The sequence below is a fragment of the Erpetoichthys calabaricus genome, unplaced genomic scaffold, assembly GCF_900747795.2.
Source record: "Erpetoichthys calabaricus unplaced genomic scaffold, fErpCal1.3, whole genome shotgun sequence".
NCBI classification, from domain to species: domain Eukaryota; kingdom Metazoa; phylum Chordata; class Cladistia; order Polypteriformes; family Polypteridae; genus Erpetoichthys; species Erpetoichthys calabaricus.
In genome coordinates, this window is record NW_026261603.1 from 81,426 (window position 1) to 97,653 (window position 16,228).

The following is a 16,228-nucleotide window of genomic DNA, read 5'->3' on the forward strand; positions in this document are numbered from 1 at the left end:
TAAAGTTTCTAATAAAGTGACAAGTGACAGACACGTATGAGCAGGTCGCTCTGGATGTCCGGCAGTGAGTTGTCAGGCAAACTGCTGAAGCTTTTTTGACCCTGTCGTGTCACAATGCACACTCCGTGTAATATAGTCGTGGAGAAATTGTTTAAGATGAGGTTTATATACTGGGGAGAACATACATGGGGTTTAAGGCTGAACAAAAGTTTGAAATCCTTTGTCCTCCACAATGAAAATGGCTGAAAGTCACGGGCTGTCATTTTAGCAGCTCCTCATCGACACTTATCTGTCTGGCTGCGGTCATTGGTTTAGAAATGTGCTTATTTAAGTTTGAGTGGCAAAAGGCTGTGATATACCTGCAGTTTTTGATAAGACAGTGGATGCTGCAGTAGAAGTTCTTGGCTCAAAGCAGGACACTTTACAAGGGTCAGTGGATGGCAGCCTGAGGAGAGAGAAGGCGAGCGGGACGGACGGCTGAGCGCTTCTAAGATGTCTGTGCAGGTTTGGTGTTGACCCTGCTCTGCTCTGACGGATATTTTCATTTTGCAAATTATGCAGCTTTGCAGTCTCCAATATCATTGAAATGCAGACAGATGCTGTTTCTTTTTCGCTCATTTCTACACTTTTTCCCGACCTTCTTGCATTTATTCGAATCCCGGTCTCTCTGTGGCTCTGTGTACCTGGACTGTACCACTACACTCTCCGTCTTCGGAGCGTCTTCCCCCCTTCCTTCTGTAACATAATGGTATGATCCTAGTCTGTCGTTACTTGTAATTGACCAGATGGTGCGCCCATCAAAATAAAGTCCCGCCCCTGCCAGCATGGATTTTCTGTGGCTGAAGACTCTGCTCTCCCCGACGGGAGTCGGCTCTTCTCGTTAACTACAAAGAATCGGCTCTGAGAGGCGAACGACACATCACGACACTCGGTCATTTACACGAATACCACAGAGCTGATAGTCCACATACTGGGTGTGATTTTACTACCATAAACAGTTGTAATAAACGAGATTGTTTTAATGAATAACTTCTTCTTCGATTTCTGTCTGTCTGTCTGTTTTCAGTTTTGAAGATGTTTTCATATTTCTACTATCCTTGTGTTTATTAATGTATCATATTATTATGTTTCTTAAACTGAGTGGGCTTCATTCAGTTGGGGTCTTTACTAATAATCTGATAAATTCCTGGCATGGACAAAGAAAAAACACAAAAATTCATTATTGATAAGCAGGAGACGAGAACTTATTACGGGATAGATACTTTTTTAAATAAAGAGGATTATTGTGGAGTCTGATGTGGACTTCAGTGTGTAATAAATGAATAAGAAATACTGACGTGAATGACAGTTTAGCAGACCCCCTGTGACAGGTCATCTCTTCTCTCACTTGGTGGTCTTCACTCTCTGAGCTCCTGTCTCACATTAACTGTTCACCCTCAGTGTCTCCTCAGATGTTCTCTCTGTCAGCTCTCAGCTTTCTCTTTAAATCTCCTCCTCCTCCTCCTCCTCACTGAGCTCAGACAAACTTTCACTTTCGTTTCTTCACAAGTCACTTCCTTGTTCCTCTGACTGATTCTCTCTGCCTGCCTCTCCTCAGACTGACGATGGCTGAAGCCCAGCTGATTGTGTCACAGGACGAGTTCACCTGCTCGGTGTGTCTGGACACCCTGACTGACCCCGTCACCATCCTCTGTGGACATAATTTCTGTCTAAAGTGCCTCACAGACTGCTGGGATCAGAGCCAAGTGTGCAGCTGTCCTCAGTGCAGACACACCTTCACCACAAGGCCTGAGCTGAACAGAAACACTCTGCTGAATGAAGTCATCAAGAAATTAAAGAAAACGACTCTCAGTCCTCCTCCTCCACAGAATTATGCCGGCCCTGGATATGTGGAGTGTGACTTCTGTACTGGTAAGAAGTTCAGAGCTGTGAAGTCCTGTCTCACCTGCCCGGCCTCCTACTGTCAGACTCACCTGCAGCCTCACTATGAAGTAGCGACCCTGAAGCACCACAAGCTGGTTGATCCTGATAGAAATCTGAAGGAGAAACTCTGTGGGAAACATCAGAAAAGTCTGGAGATATTCTGTAAAACTGATGATTCCTGTATCTGCATGATGTGTGTGGTGACTGAACATAACGGTCATAAAATGGTCGAGCTGGAGACAGAAAGAGTAGAAAAGCAGGTGAGTGATGTTTAGTGTTTAATAGAAACTGTTTGAATAACTTTGAGTTAAGGAATTTGTACATTTAATGTGACAGAGAAATCTCTTCATTTCCAGTAAAACTCGATTATCTGTCACTTGATTAACTGTCAGGACTAAATAACAAAAACCCAACCTTGTGCACGCCAGCGTCTCCCGATTACTACTGCGAGTTCTGCACATTGGAACAACAGAAATCCCAGTGTCCGTTACGTACCTTCAGCTTTAATGGCGGTTTGTAGCTTTTCTCTTTTGTTATAATTAAACTAAACTACTATACATTGTTATGGCCTATCAACATATGTGTGTGCTGTTTGAACTTATTAAACGTTTACTAAACAGCAACAGCTCTTCAAGTATTGCTTCAATGACGGAGAAGGAAGGCCAACAGTAAACGATATAAAGCGGGATGGTAAAATATTTGTTAAATGTGTTGAAAATGGAAACCAGTAACGGTAACGTTATTCTGTATTAATGTTAATGGTCTTCTGCATTGTCATTTTCTTTATATATTTTGTTATATCAGGTGTGTTAATATATTGTGGTGTGCAGGCAGCTTGTGATGCTCTGTATGGGGGCAGAAAGGGCAGAAAGCTGTAAGTGATGGGACTGGCTGAGGGGCTTCTGTTCTGTAAGGGGCGGACAGGAGAAGTGAGGAGAGAAGTGAAGGTGTGGAGCAGGGAGTCAGGAGACGATAAGCAGGAGTGTTTGTGTATCAAAAAGACACAACGAGAGTGGCAGGAGATCAACTGATCGGTAGGGAAAGCTTTCTGTGATTGTTTAGGAGGTGAGCTCTGTAACCAAATAACGGAGTGTAAGACAGGACACCGCTTGTGAGGGAACGAAGACTCCACGTAAAACATAGAAAACTCCAGGACCTCTGAGTTGTATTTGTTTATTACGCTGGTTATTACAATATTATATAAATGAATTCATTTTGTTAATATAGTTTTTTACGACTGTTCTCTACACTAATCTACTGTATGTCATTTTTAAAGTAGCTGCTCTGTTATCTGTCTTTTCTCTTATCCGTCACAGCCTCTGTCCTGACCCCTGACTGATAATCGAGGTTTTACTGGACCTTATAAACCTGATGTTTCAAGTTCAGAGCATTGGCTGCTGGAGTCCATCCTGGTGAGACTGGTGCAAGTCATGAAACAGCTCAGGATGAGATCCCCAAGATGGCCCACAAACACCTGAGTTCTCTCCTCACAGCCAGCTGAGTTTCTTTCTGCTCTGATCAGTTTCTCTTTTGAGTTTCTAAGGCAGTGGGAGGCCAACTATAGCCTGCTGTCTAGAAATGTCCACTGTCAGGGGTGCGAGTGTCAGGTGGGCTACATGTAGAAATGTCTGACATTCGGACCCTCCTGAGGTGTTCTTAACAAGATGATGTTACAGTTGGCTGATGTCAGCGTAGTAAGTGAGCACACAATGTCATCCTAAACGTAATTCAATAGAAGGTCTGACACATCGATAGACACACTCTGTACTGCTGACACTTACACGCTGAGTGTGCTTAGCTGCTTGTCTGCCTTTGTGGTGTTTGTCCATTTTTAAAGAATCGGAGTTTGCATTTGTCTGATCTCAGGGCTGTTTAAGAGACACATTATTGTCACATGTCAGTCTGTATTGTACTCCAGAGTTAAGTCTACGATTCTTACAATAACTTCAGCTCAGAAATGTCAATATTCTATTCCTGTGTAGATTTTCTGTTTTTAATGATATAACTCATCAGGCTCTTCATCAGTGATTAGACATCATGTTATTTAGTGGAGCAGTAAGGACATTTTGAATGTCAAACCCCTGAGTGATAATCCAACCTAATGTATGATTATGACAAAGACTCTGAGCTTTCAGATTTGGTAAAACCCTAACAAGTCCAGCAGGAGTGTAAAGAACTTACTAGAAGTGTAAGTCTGACCAACTAAGCCAATTTCAAATCCCCCATCACTACTACACAACCTCAATGTACAGTAAGTTCAGATAAAGACACTTAACTTCAGTCCACCATTTGGTGTTTCTTCAAATAAAGGACTAGTGTCACATCGGCTCTGCCAGGTCTCAGTCAGTGACACAAATGTGGCTGAGTCCTCGTTGGAATATTAAAGTGCTCGGCTCACAGGTGAACACACGTTTAGAAACCAACATCTTAAACAACAATGAAGTCTATGACGTTGCCTGATATTTGTCAGTTTAATATGAATCAGGTCACTAATATCAACATCTAATTTTTGATCTCTTTCTGTTTTCTGTTGTTTGGCTATCACTTGATTTGGATTGATTTACATAAATCAGTTCTTCAGAGGTCCCTGAAAGCAGACATGTAATTGTAGGACAGACTGGCACTGCTTGGTCAGAAGTCTTTTTCTTAAGCTGCCACCTCCTGCCCCTCTTTTATTGACTCGTACCTTCAGCTCAGATGTCAGTTCACTTCACCAGGACTCTCCTGACAGTTTTGGGTGTCATCTGATCAGTCTGATCAAACACAACAAATGACACTCAGTGATGTCTCAGTGTGTCACTCTTTATCACTTTGTGACTGAAGAAGGAGCCAAAACTCAACTTGATGGACAACACTTAGCAGGAATTAGCAGTAAAAAGGTTGGATTTCTGTTCATCCAAGACGCCAACAGCAGCAAGTCCACTCCGTCCTTTATAACCCTTTGTAAGCACTAGAACTCTGATCTCTGCCCCTGGATTAGCTTCTGCCCTGTAGTAAGACCCTTATTGTGGCCATCAAAAAGGCTCAATGATCTCTTCTGCTCCAAAGGGTAACATAGTGCCAGACAGTAAGAGCTGAAGACCCCTGTAATGGAGTTGAACGTGAGGGTCTCATTCAGTCCTGACTTGATAGAGGAAAGCAAGGTGCACAAGTAAGAGAGATCACCTCTAAAATCTGTAGAATTACTGAAGGAGGACATCAACCAGCAGTTGTACATTTGTTTGCCACTAAAAGATAACCAGTAAGTGTGAAACCTCAAAGACTTTAAACTGAAGTACAACTCACAGTCACCAGGAGAAAAGGACAAGAGAGAGAAAAGAATCTGTTAGAAGAAAGACAAAGCCAACTGAATGTTCTTAAATGTGTGACAGAGGAAGCTCTCCATGGACAAAACAATCTGGACAAAGCATCACCTCACCTGAGTGACCATAAACCAAGTCAGGAGTTCACCTGCTCGGAGTCTGAGAACTTCTGACTGGGACTCGTCTGTTAAGATAAAGCCAGGGGGTGAATTCTGGGAGTTGACATCACCATAACTGTGTGAAGGAGAAGGCTGTAGCTGTTGTGAGGGTCTCTTCATAATTTCAGTAAGAAAACTAAAGTGGACTTGAATCAGTTCAGAGCAGCGTCTCACACACACAGAGGAGCTGTAAGGGAGTGCAGGCAACCTGTGAGGAAAACCAAACTGCCATCACAGTGCTGACTCTAGAAACTTAATAAGTAACTAAGAACTGAAGCAGAACTGAGACCAGAACATTTAAAAGCTGCTTCTGAATGAATGATGTTTACTGGGAAATGTTCTGGATAAAAATTATGAGAAATAAAATCACAAGTTATGTGCCTTTCTTATAAGTGCAAGAGAAAGAACCAACTAAAGTAACACAGATACTTCCAGTTGAGAGAACGCTGGTGTGACTGGTCGCCGCTGCTCTCCAATTACTTTTTAACTTTTATTCTTCTTTAACTTTTTTATGATTAACTTACAATCTAATGGACTAAGCAGCTGTTTTCATTTTCTTTCAGGCAGATTTATTCGTTGAGTTTTATTTTTAATCATTTAAAGCTAGACTGATTTCTATCTTGACTGCTGATTTGGCTGTATGGACTATTCTTAGGCTTATCCCCGCTTTGAAACTTACCTGGCTTTGTTCTTTGGACATCCGAGTTGTCTTAATCTTCGCTTTACCTCTGGACCGGTCAGATGTTTATTTGGTTCGTGTTAGTTTGGTCCCTCCTGTCGCTCACTATCCAACCTGCTTCAGTACTCACCTGTCCGAGCCTCCGCTGACTGGCCTGTATCTCCACCCAGACATCGTACTCCTCCGCCTTCAGACATACATCCACCATGGGTCCCGCCGGAGTATCCAGACTGACAGTTCAAAAATAATAAACTCCATCTGGTCCAGTTCTCGTCGTCCTCCACGTAATTTAGGTAGAGTCGCTGACCACAGTGTGTTAGCCAGCCTAGCCCAGTCGGCTAACACCGTTGTTAAATACGATAACGCTGTTGTCAACTTTGGTCTGCTGAACATCCGCTCACTCACCAGCAATAGGCCTCTCATCCACGACCTCCTCACTGATCGTAAGTTTGACTTTTACTGTCTAACTGAGACATGGCAACCACCCCATGACTTTTCCCATCTTAACGAATGAACTCCCCCGGGGTTTGTTATCTCTCAACCCTGTGACTCTGGCCGAGGTGGAGGTCTCGCGTTAATGTATCGTGAGAAGTGGAAAGTCCTGCCGTTGTCTGTTCCTGCCTTCAGTTCTTTTGAATCTCTTGTGTGTCAATTAACTGGACTTATTCCTACTATCATTGCAACTGTCTACCGGCCCCCTAAACCAAATAATGTCTTTCTGAATGACTTTGCTGTTTTCCTTACACACTTATCTACTGTTTCATCAAACATAATACTTCTGGGGGATTTCAATATACAAATGGATAATATCAATGTCCCTCTTACTAGAGACTTTTCATCCTGCCTTGAGAGTTTTGGATTCCAGCAGCACACTGATGTTCCCACTCATTCTAAAGGACATATCTTGGACTTGATTTGCTGCTCTGGAGTTACCCGCTTGATTGTACTGCGGATGAACTCCCCATAACTGATCATTTTCTTATTTCATTCAATGTTAAACTTGGACTTTCCAATACTAAGCTGTCCCGTTTCATGTCTTTCTGTAATATTAAGATTAACTTAGACTGTCTTTCCTCTAGTTTTTGATTCCCTTATGGACATTCATAATTTCTCCACTCCTGAAGAACTGGTCTCACACTATAACACTGGACTCAATGGTATTCTTAACTCTGTCTCTCCATTAAAACTTGATCTGTTTCTGTCTCCTTTTCTGCTCCCTGGTTCACGCATGAACTTCCGCTTTTGAAAGCCAAAGGCCAGCGACTTGAACAGTTATATAATAAAACTGGACTCTTTGTTCACAAAGAGATGTACAAACACCATATACTTTATTACAAGGACTGTATTGGCCAAACTAAATCTAACTATTACACTCATGATTTCTACCAATGAAGGAAACACCAAGTCATTGTTGTCACTACTTCAGAATATCACACAACCACAGGGCCGGATTAAGACCCTTAGATGTCCTAAGCACTAAGTAATTTTAGTGCCCCCTTACACTAGTAATTCAAAATATTAAAACAATAACAAACTAGAAAATGAAATTGTATTTTATTATTGAAAATTCAAAATTAAACAAAATACACTTATATGTAAGAAAGAAAATAATATTTACTTTTGTACGCTTCATTTTATTGTTATCTTAATAATTTTCTCCTACTTTTTTTATTTGCAAACTCTTTGATTAGATCTTCATAATCAATCTTACGTAACACATCTGCTTCTATACATAATAGAGATAACTGTTTTACTAAGAAAGATTTAGTTACAAAATTTTCACAGAATATTCTTTAAACCTTATATTAAGAATGTGTGTAAAGGATTTGCTAAATAATGAACGCAAAAGCCATAAATAAATTAAATAATTAAAATGGTAAAAATTCATGACAGTTAAAGTCGCACTACAATGTAATGCTTAGAGCGGTTATATGCATTAAAACTGCAAAACTGCCACCTCCATGTCGTAAACTGAACAGCTTTAATTGTTATAGTACCTAGGGGTCGTGAAAATTGTCGTATCAAAATGAGACTAGGACCAAAATTTTTGTGAAAATCTCTAGTTTTTGATGAAGCAAACCAAATTCCAAAATATCAATTAGCGCAGACTTTGTTTCAGCTTTTTTGAAATTTTTTACATCTCGTATTTAAGGATGTTTTAGGTCTCAAAGTGACTCCAAAGTGGCTTAAATGGCTACAAATATTAATTTTATCTGCCGTTATTCTAGGGACTACAAATTATCCAATCTCCTGACAAAACCTGTAGAAATTGACTTTAACCCCAAAATTTAGTTAAAAATTTATTTTGTGCGGCACTGCTTTTCGATAAATGGCCCCCCCGATCAGAAATGGCCCCCTCGATCTGAACCCGAGTGGTGTTTTGTTATTGGACTTCTGTGCTCGTCACGGATTGTCCATAATGAACACCATGTTCAAGCATAGCGGTGTTCATATGTGCACTTGGCACCAGGACACCCTAGGCCTCATTTCGATGATGGACTTTGTGGTCGTGTCGTCGGACTTGCGGTCACATGTCTTGGACACTCGGGTGAAGAGAGCAGCAGAGCTGTCAACTGATCACCACCTGGTGGTGAGTTGGCTTCGATGGTGGGGGAGGATGCCGGTCAGGCCTGGTAGGCCCAAACGTGTTGTGAGGGTCTTCTGGGAACGTCTGGCAGAGCCCCCTGTCAGAAGTAGCTTCAACTCCCACCTCCGGCAGAACTTCGACCATGTCCCGAGGGAGGTGGGGGACATTGAGTCCGAATGGGCCATGTTCTGTGCCTCTATTGTTGAGGCGGCTGACCAGAGCTGTGGCTGTAAGGTGGTCGGTGCCTGTCGTGGCGGCAATCCCCGAACCCGTTGGTGGACACCGGCGGTGAGGGATGCCGTCAAGCTGAAGAAGGAGTCCTACCGGTCCCTTTTGTCCTGTGGAACTCTGGAGGCAGCTAATAGGTACCGGCAGGCCAAGCGGAATGCAGCTTCGGTGGTTGCTGAGGCAAAAACTCGGGCGTGGGAGGAGTTTGGGGAGACCATGGAGAACGACTTTCGGACGGCTTCGAGGAGATTCTGGTCCACCGTCCGGCGTCTCAGGAGGGGGAAGCAGTGCAGTGTCAACACTGTATATGGTGGTGATGGTGCGCTGCTGACCTCGACTTGGGACGTTGTGGGTCGGTGGGGGGAGTACTTCGAAGACCTCAATCCCAATAACATGCCTTCCAATGATGAAGCAGAGCCTGGGGACTCGGAGGTGGGCTTCCCCATCTTTGGGACTGAGGTCACCGAGGTGGTCAAAAAACTCCTTGGTGGCAGGACCCCGGGGGTGGATGAGATACGCCCGGAGTTCCTCAAGGCTCTGGATGTTGTAGGGCTGTCTTGGTTGACACGTCTCTAGAACATCGCATGGACATCAGGGACAGTGCCTCTGGATTGGCAGACCGGGGTGGTGGTCCCCGTCTTTAAGAAGGGGGACCGGAGGGTGTGTTCCAACTACAGAGGGATCACACTCCTCAGCCTCCCTGGAAAAGTCTATTCGGGGGTTCAGGAGAGGAGGGTCCGTCGGATAGTCGAACCTCGGATTCAGGAGGAACAGTGTGGTTTTCGTCCTGGTCGCGGAACAGTGGACCAGCTCTACACCCTTAGCAGAGTCCTGGAGGGTGCATGGGAGTTCGCCCAACCAGTCTACATGTGTTTTGTCGACATGGAAAAGGCGTTCGACCGTGTTCCTCGGGGGATCCTGTGGGGGGTGCTCCAGGAGTATGGAGTACCGGACCCCCTGATAAGGGCTGTTCGGTCCCTGTACAACCGGTGTCAGAGCTTGGTCCGCATTGCCGGCAGTAAGTTGAACCCGTTTCCAGTGAGAGTTGGACTCCGCCAGGGCTGCCCTTTGCCACCGATTCTGTTCATAACTTTTATGGACAGAATTTCTAGGCGCAGCCAGGGCGTTGAGGGGGTCTGGTTTGGTGGACTCAGGATTGGGTCACTGCTTTTTGCAGATGATGTTGTCCTGTTTGCTTCATCAGGCCGTGATCTTCAGCTCTCTCTGGATCGGTTCGCAGATGAGTGTGAAGCGGCTGGGATGGGAATCAGCACCTCCAAATCCGAGACCATGATCCTCAGCCGGAGAAGGGTGGAGTGCCCTCTCAGGGTTGGTAGCGAGATCCTGCCTCAAGTGGAGGAGTTCAAGTATCTCGGGGTCTTGTTCACGAGTGAGGGAAGAATGGAGCGTGAGATCGACAGGCGGATTGGTGTGGCGTCCGCATTGATGAGGACTCTGCATCGGTCTGTCATGGTGAAAAAGGAGCTGAGCCGTAAGGCAAAGCTCTCAATTTACCGGTCGATCTATGTTCCTACCCTCACCTATGGTCATGAGCTATGGGTAGTGACCGAAAGAACGAGATCGCGAATACAAGCGGCTGAAATGAGTTTCCTCCGCAGGGTGTCTGGGCTCTCCCTTAAAGATAGGGTGAGAAGCTCAGTCATCCGGGAGGGGCTCAGAGTAGAGCCACTGCTCCTCCGCATCGAGAGGAGTCAGATGTGGTGGCTCGGGCATCTGATCAGGATGCCTCCTGGACGCCTCCCTGGGGAGGTGTTCCGGGCACGTCCAACCGGGAGGAGGCCCCGAGGAAGACCCAGGACACGCTGGAGGGACTATGTCTCCCGGCTGGCCTGGGAACGCCTCGGGATTCTCCCGGAAGAGCTAGAAGAAGTGGCCGGGGTGAGGGAAGTCTGGGCATCTCTGCTCAAGCTGCTGCCCCAGCGACCCGACCTCGGATAAGCGGAAGAGAATGGATGAATGGATGGATGCTTTTCGATAAAGATCTGATCGCATTTTTATCATTACTTGAAGAGAAAATGGCATACGAAATTTTAGAAATTTTAACATTTGGGGGCGATTTTAAAGGTGTTTTTGAAATGTACGGTGTTCATTTTGACATGAAAACTGTAGATTTACCATTTTGATTATTTAATTTATTTATGGCTTTTGTGTCAATTTAGCAAATCTATTTATACATATTCTTAGTACAAGATTTGAAGAATATTTTCTGAAAATTTGTTAATAAATCTTTATTAGTAAAAAAGTTATAACAATTTTTTCCAATAGTAATCAGCTGTACGATTTTCACTTTTACATAATGTAAATGAATTTAAAAATATCCAAGAACAGAATTAAATAGACTTACCAGAATATTTTTTCCTCAAACTGGGACGATTTTTGTTTTTTGCTTGAAACAGAAAATAATGCTTTCTACGCACTAGACATTTATTTTAAGTTAAATAACAGATAATTTACGAAACACAACAATTATGTGATAATCATTTTTAATCAACTTTTAACTATCATTTAAAAATGTAAAAACATATTGTCAATTATTTTCACAATATTTTGACATAACATGGCGTTTAAGGGAATCGCCATGCAACTGGAATTCCCCATCGTAGATTGCACCAGTATGCAGAACGCACCGTGTAAGGCGCCATCTACGAACAGTGACGGCATAGGGAGGTACAGGGAGGCATTATTCATTTTTAGAAAGACGTTTAGAAAGACGCCTACAAATTAATACAAAAAATATGATCATTACTATTATTATTATTATTTATTTTTGGTGTTGTCTGTTGATGTCATCTGTCTGTATACACTTGAATACGTACATCTTCAGTTGTCCTTATATTATAAATTCATTTAATTTCCCATTGGGATTAATAAAGTATCTATCTATCTATCTATCTATCTATCTATCTATCTATCTATCTATCTATCTATCTATCTATCTATCTATCTATCTATCTATCTATCTATCTATCTATCTATCTATCTATCTATCTATCTATCTATCTATCTATCTATCTATCTATCTATCTATCTATCGACTGTGACTTGTCCCTGGTAGAGTTTGCATGTTCTCATTGTCTTCATGTGGGTTTCCTCCTACAATCCAAAGACATGCAGTTTAGGTGGACTGGGGCTTTGACACATTAGCTCTCTTGTCTGTGTATTCAACCTCGGTTTTCTTGTTTTTCTTCTATTCTTAGGGAATCTGGAGTGGGGCGGCTCTCAAAAACACTGCCTGTTAAAGCCCACTGAGACACTCCTTAGGTGATTTGTGGATATACAAGAAAACAGAAATTGTGTTCTTTCCAGTGTGAGGTGCGCAGAGTGAAGAGTAAAGCAGACAGGCCTGTTCCTTGTGCTGCTCCAGTGTTGCTCACTCAGTCCTTGAGTCTGCCTGACAGATAGTCCATCATCAGGACACCACAGGCTCACCCACCTGCACATCTCTGAGCTGACCCCTTAACAGGGATGGCTGGGTGGTCTTGAAGGCTCTGGTGAAACCAAAACACATAAACATAATAAACATCTCTCTATTATAAGAGACGAGACGTGATCTTTCTGAAGAGACTTTTTGGAAGTCCAGAGAGACCGAAGCAAGATCCACAAGATTGAGACTTTGGCCATTTCGAAAGTCTGCAAAAAATGATAGTAAAGATCGCATTCACACAAACAAACAGAAATTATTACTCAGTGAAATACGAGAACAGCAAAATGAGATTGAATATATTGTTTGTATTGAAACTTTAAGTCAGAGACTTGTAGATCGTGTAATTCGTGTTGCCATCGCAGTAAAGTAGTGTTTCTTCACAATGAAGAGACCTCTCCGTGAGAATTAAAAGATTTGTGGTTTGGTGAAAGTGAAATCCACGTATGCGGTCACGCTTGGGTCACAGAGTGGCACAGATACACAGGAGATTTTAGAGACAAACGTTATTCAGACACTTCAAACAAACATAAGTCTCTTTCAGAAGTGAATCGAGCTCTGTGTGTAGTCGGAGGGGACAGTTCTGTCTCTCAATTAGAAGAATAGAAAATCTTCCTGTTCATATGGGTGCGCCTCGGGAGCGGGACCACCACAGGAGCAGAGGATATCGGGGGGAGAAGAGAGACAAGGCAGTGAGACAAAAGGACAGGTGCTGTACAGGCTTTTAAATGTTTGAAGCGCCGTACGAACCAAACCTGCGGGTGGGCGAGCAAAGTGAGCAGGAGGCGGAGCTCACTAGTTTAATTAAAAATAATAATCTGTCACCTAAACAAAACACCAGAGGTAAGTAACATATAAAAATATAATTTCTGAGTTTAGAATTCCTTTAAGTTGCCTTCTTCCTGAATTCAACAGAATCGTTTGTGTATTTTGGTATCTTACTTGACTCCAGAAAATGACAACGGCAGACAACGTCCTCACATGTCTGACTCAGGATATCAAATGGCCTTGTAGATCCTATAATTACTGACATGACGTGTTTAAGTCCTCCTGGCCTTTCACCAGTTTCTTTACTTTACACTCCAGTTTGTTTTTATTATTTTTGGTGTTGTGTGAACTTCACATTTCCCAGTTTGTCGATGTGATGTGTCACAGGTGTCTGGTCACACTTATAGGTAATCTAACTTAGACACCATTAAAATATCCGACTACGCCACCCAGTTTTATTAACAGACTGGGAACTCCTGAAATTTACCAATAATAGCACACAGGTTTCTTTAAATTGGGCGGTGAGTAAACACACAATGAAAGACACAACAGTAATTTCAGAAAAAGGCAACAGTAATTTCTATTGTACAAGACAATATAAGGTACATTAAAAAGATAAACGAACATAAAAGAACCTAAACATATCAGGAATTCATTTCCTTTTTTTAAAAGAAAAATACACAGTCCACACTCTAAAAGTCCGTAAAAACAGGAATTGGTGGATACAACCTTTAGTGGTGCAGAGTCCAGTTTGGGCACTGTGTTACCCCAACACTTAATTGTTCATGGATGCACTCTGTTCCCCGGCAGAAGTTGTGTCAAATTGTTGACTCCCTGTCAGCGTCTCTTCGTTGTTCCTTTTTCTTCCACTCTGGGCTCCTTGTGTTACTGGGACCTAGGCACGCCTCATTCCTCGTCTGTCAGCTTTACTGGGTCCTTTCATACAGATTCCCTCTCTCACTGAACCCACATCCAGCGTCTCTTTGTGGAGCTGTCTCTTCCTCTCTGGAAGTGTTGCCGTCCTTGTGCCTCACGTTGTGCCAGCCAGGTACTCTTGTCTGCCTGCGAGCCCCTGTGCCCTGTCCGAGTGTCTTGGCAGCGTTTCCTGTGGACTGTCCCTCCTGCCTTCTGCTGGCCAGCAGTTTATATTTACTTCACCCCTCAGTTGTCAGTCCTGGACAAACAGTTTAATCAATGGCACATCTAAATTGCCTGGGTTTAACAATTAATAAAAACACAAGTTAACAAAATGTATGGTTACCAAACATTAATAAGTACAGATATGCTGATTAGGAACCAATATTTCTAAGCCAGGTAAATACAGACATTCTACCAAGGCCAGACTTCAAAGCAGTGATTCTCTTGCAGGACAGCAAATACCATTAATAGGTACAGATAGCCTTTTAACTTCTCACCCCCCAGTCCCAACAGTGGGTGCCTAATGGAACCACCCAGTGCACAAAAAAAATGTAAAAGTGTCCCCCTCTGACAGATGTCTTCTAAACGTCAAGAACTAACTCACACACCAGTGTGCCTTCAAACTGTCTTCTGTATTTGATGCACTCTTCAAACCCAAAATCAATCTTACATCATTTAAATTAAACCTTTCTTTTAATCTTTATTGTCATTCCTGTTTGTGAAATGTCAAACAAATGTGTTGTGAAAATATCAGGAGTCAGAAAGAGAAGAAGAAATCACAAAGTGAATGTGAATTCTGATCTGACCACGCGTGTCCTCTTGTGTGTCCAAACAGAAACAGCTGGGGGGGACACTGAGAGACATCAAGAGGGGACTTGAGAAGAGAGAGAAGACACTGAAGGAGACGAGGAGGGCGATGGAGGAGATGAAGGTGAGTGGATTAGGAAGATAACACTTCATATCAAAGAGAGGAGAAATAAAGGAGAACTTGAAGAGCAGCAGAGCTTCACTGGTGATGATGAGTAGGGACACGAGAAGGGAGAGTTAGAGAAGACGTTGTGTGGTGTCCTTCATGGCCTTTCACTGTTGACAGAATCCCAGGTGTTACTCATTGGAGACTCAGACAGCATCACCATAAAGTCCTCTGATATTCCATCAGCTGCTTAAAGGGAACTTAAGTCAACTAACAGAAACTCACACTGAAGGTCGACGCTGATGTTCTGAATTAGATCAGCGGGCACAACGTCCATTAATGGTCTAAGTTGTTTCTATTTTAAAAATAGCATTGCATACAATCAAGTTCAACTTATACAACAAATGACTTTCAAAGTCAAAATGAAAAATAAAAATCAGAAAGTTAAAACAGAAATCTAAACAAACAAAAAAATGCAAAAAACAACCAAACAGGATTCACGCTGCAAACAAGAAAAAGAGAGAAGAACCGAGAGCTGGTACAAAATTCATAATAATTTAGGAATATAAATAAATAAATTAAATAAATAAATAAAAAGGCAGAATTTCCTTTTCCCCTGCTATGGATGTTTATTTTAAAGTTTTATTAATTAGATCTTGCCATATTTTATAAAGGTTTTGAACAGATCTTCTATGTGAGAATTTGTTTTTTTTAAATGTCAAACATCAGTGACCCAGTGACTTATCACAGGTGTGCTGGGGGTCTTCAAGTTCAGCAGGACAAGTCCACGAGCTCACAATGTGGTCAAGGCAGTTACAGTCAATGTGTCCTCCTCCACTTTTGGCCCCTCTGGTAGCCCATCAACCACAGCTGTTAGTGAGTTAGGAGTGATTGTGACCCCACGGCTGTCTGGTAAAACATTCAAACATTTTGGCCCTAAATTATGTTACTTTGTTGTCCTCACTAAACATGTGGCCCAGTGAGGCTGGACCTCAATTGTCACACTTGCAGGTTGGATTCTTCCCAATTTTAAATGAGATTAATGTGATCGATGAAAGAGTCAAAATCAAATGGTTGAATACTTCGCACATATGGAGCTGGAGTGTATTTTACGCAGGACTGACTTCCACTTCTTTTCTGAGATATTCATTAAAAGGTCCTTTTCACACCGTATCCAAGAAGCCTTAAAGAGGAGATTCTTTGTAATGTTTTTATATGTTGCTGAGATGCTGAATGACTCCTCAGGACTGATCAGGATTTCTTCTGGAAAAGAAATGGGTGGGAGGTGTGGAAAATTGTGTAGGTTTTTT

The 16,228-nt window shown here is 42.6% G+C and overlaps 1 protein-coding gene across 1 annotated transcript; it reads left to right on the plus strand.

Moving 5' to 3' along the window:
• Positions 1-1,336: 1,336 nt before the first annotated feature.
• On the plus strand, positions 1,337-14,972 carry LOC114644515 (E3 ubiquitin/ISG15 ligase TRIM25-like). Its single transcript, XM_028792597.2, has 2 exons — positions 1,337-2,183; positions 14,841-14,972. The coding sequence occupies exons 1-2, from the start codon at positions 1,605-1,607 to the stop codon at positions 14,955-14,957; spliced, it is 696 nt and encodes a 231-aa protein (XP_028648430.1). The 5' UTR covers positions 1,337-1,604; the 3' UTR covers positions 14,958-14,972.
• Positions 14,973-16,228: the final 1,256 nt, after the last annotated feature.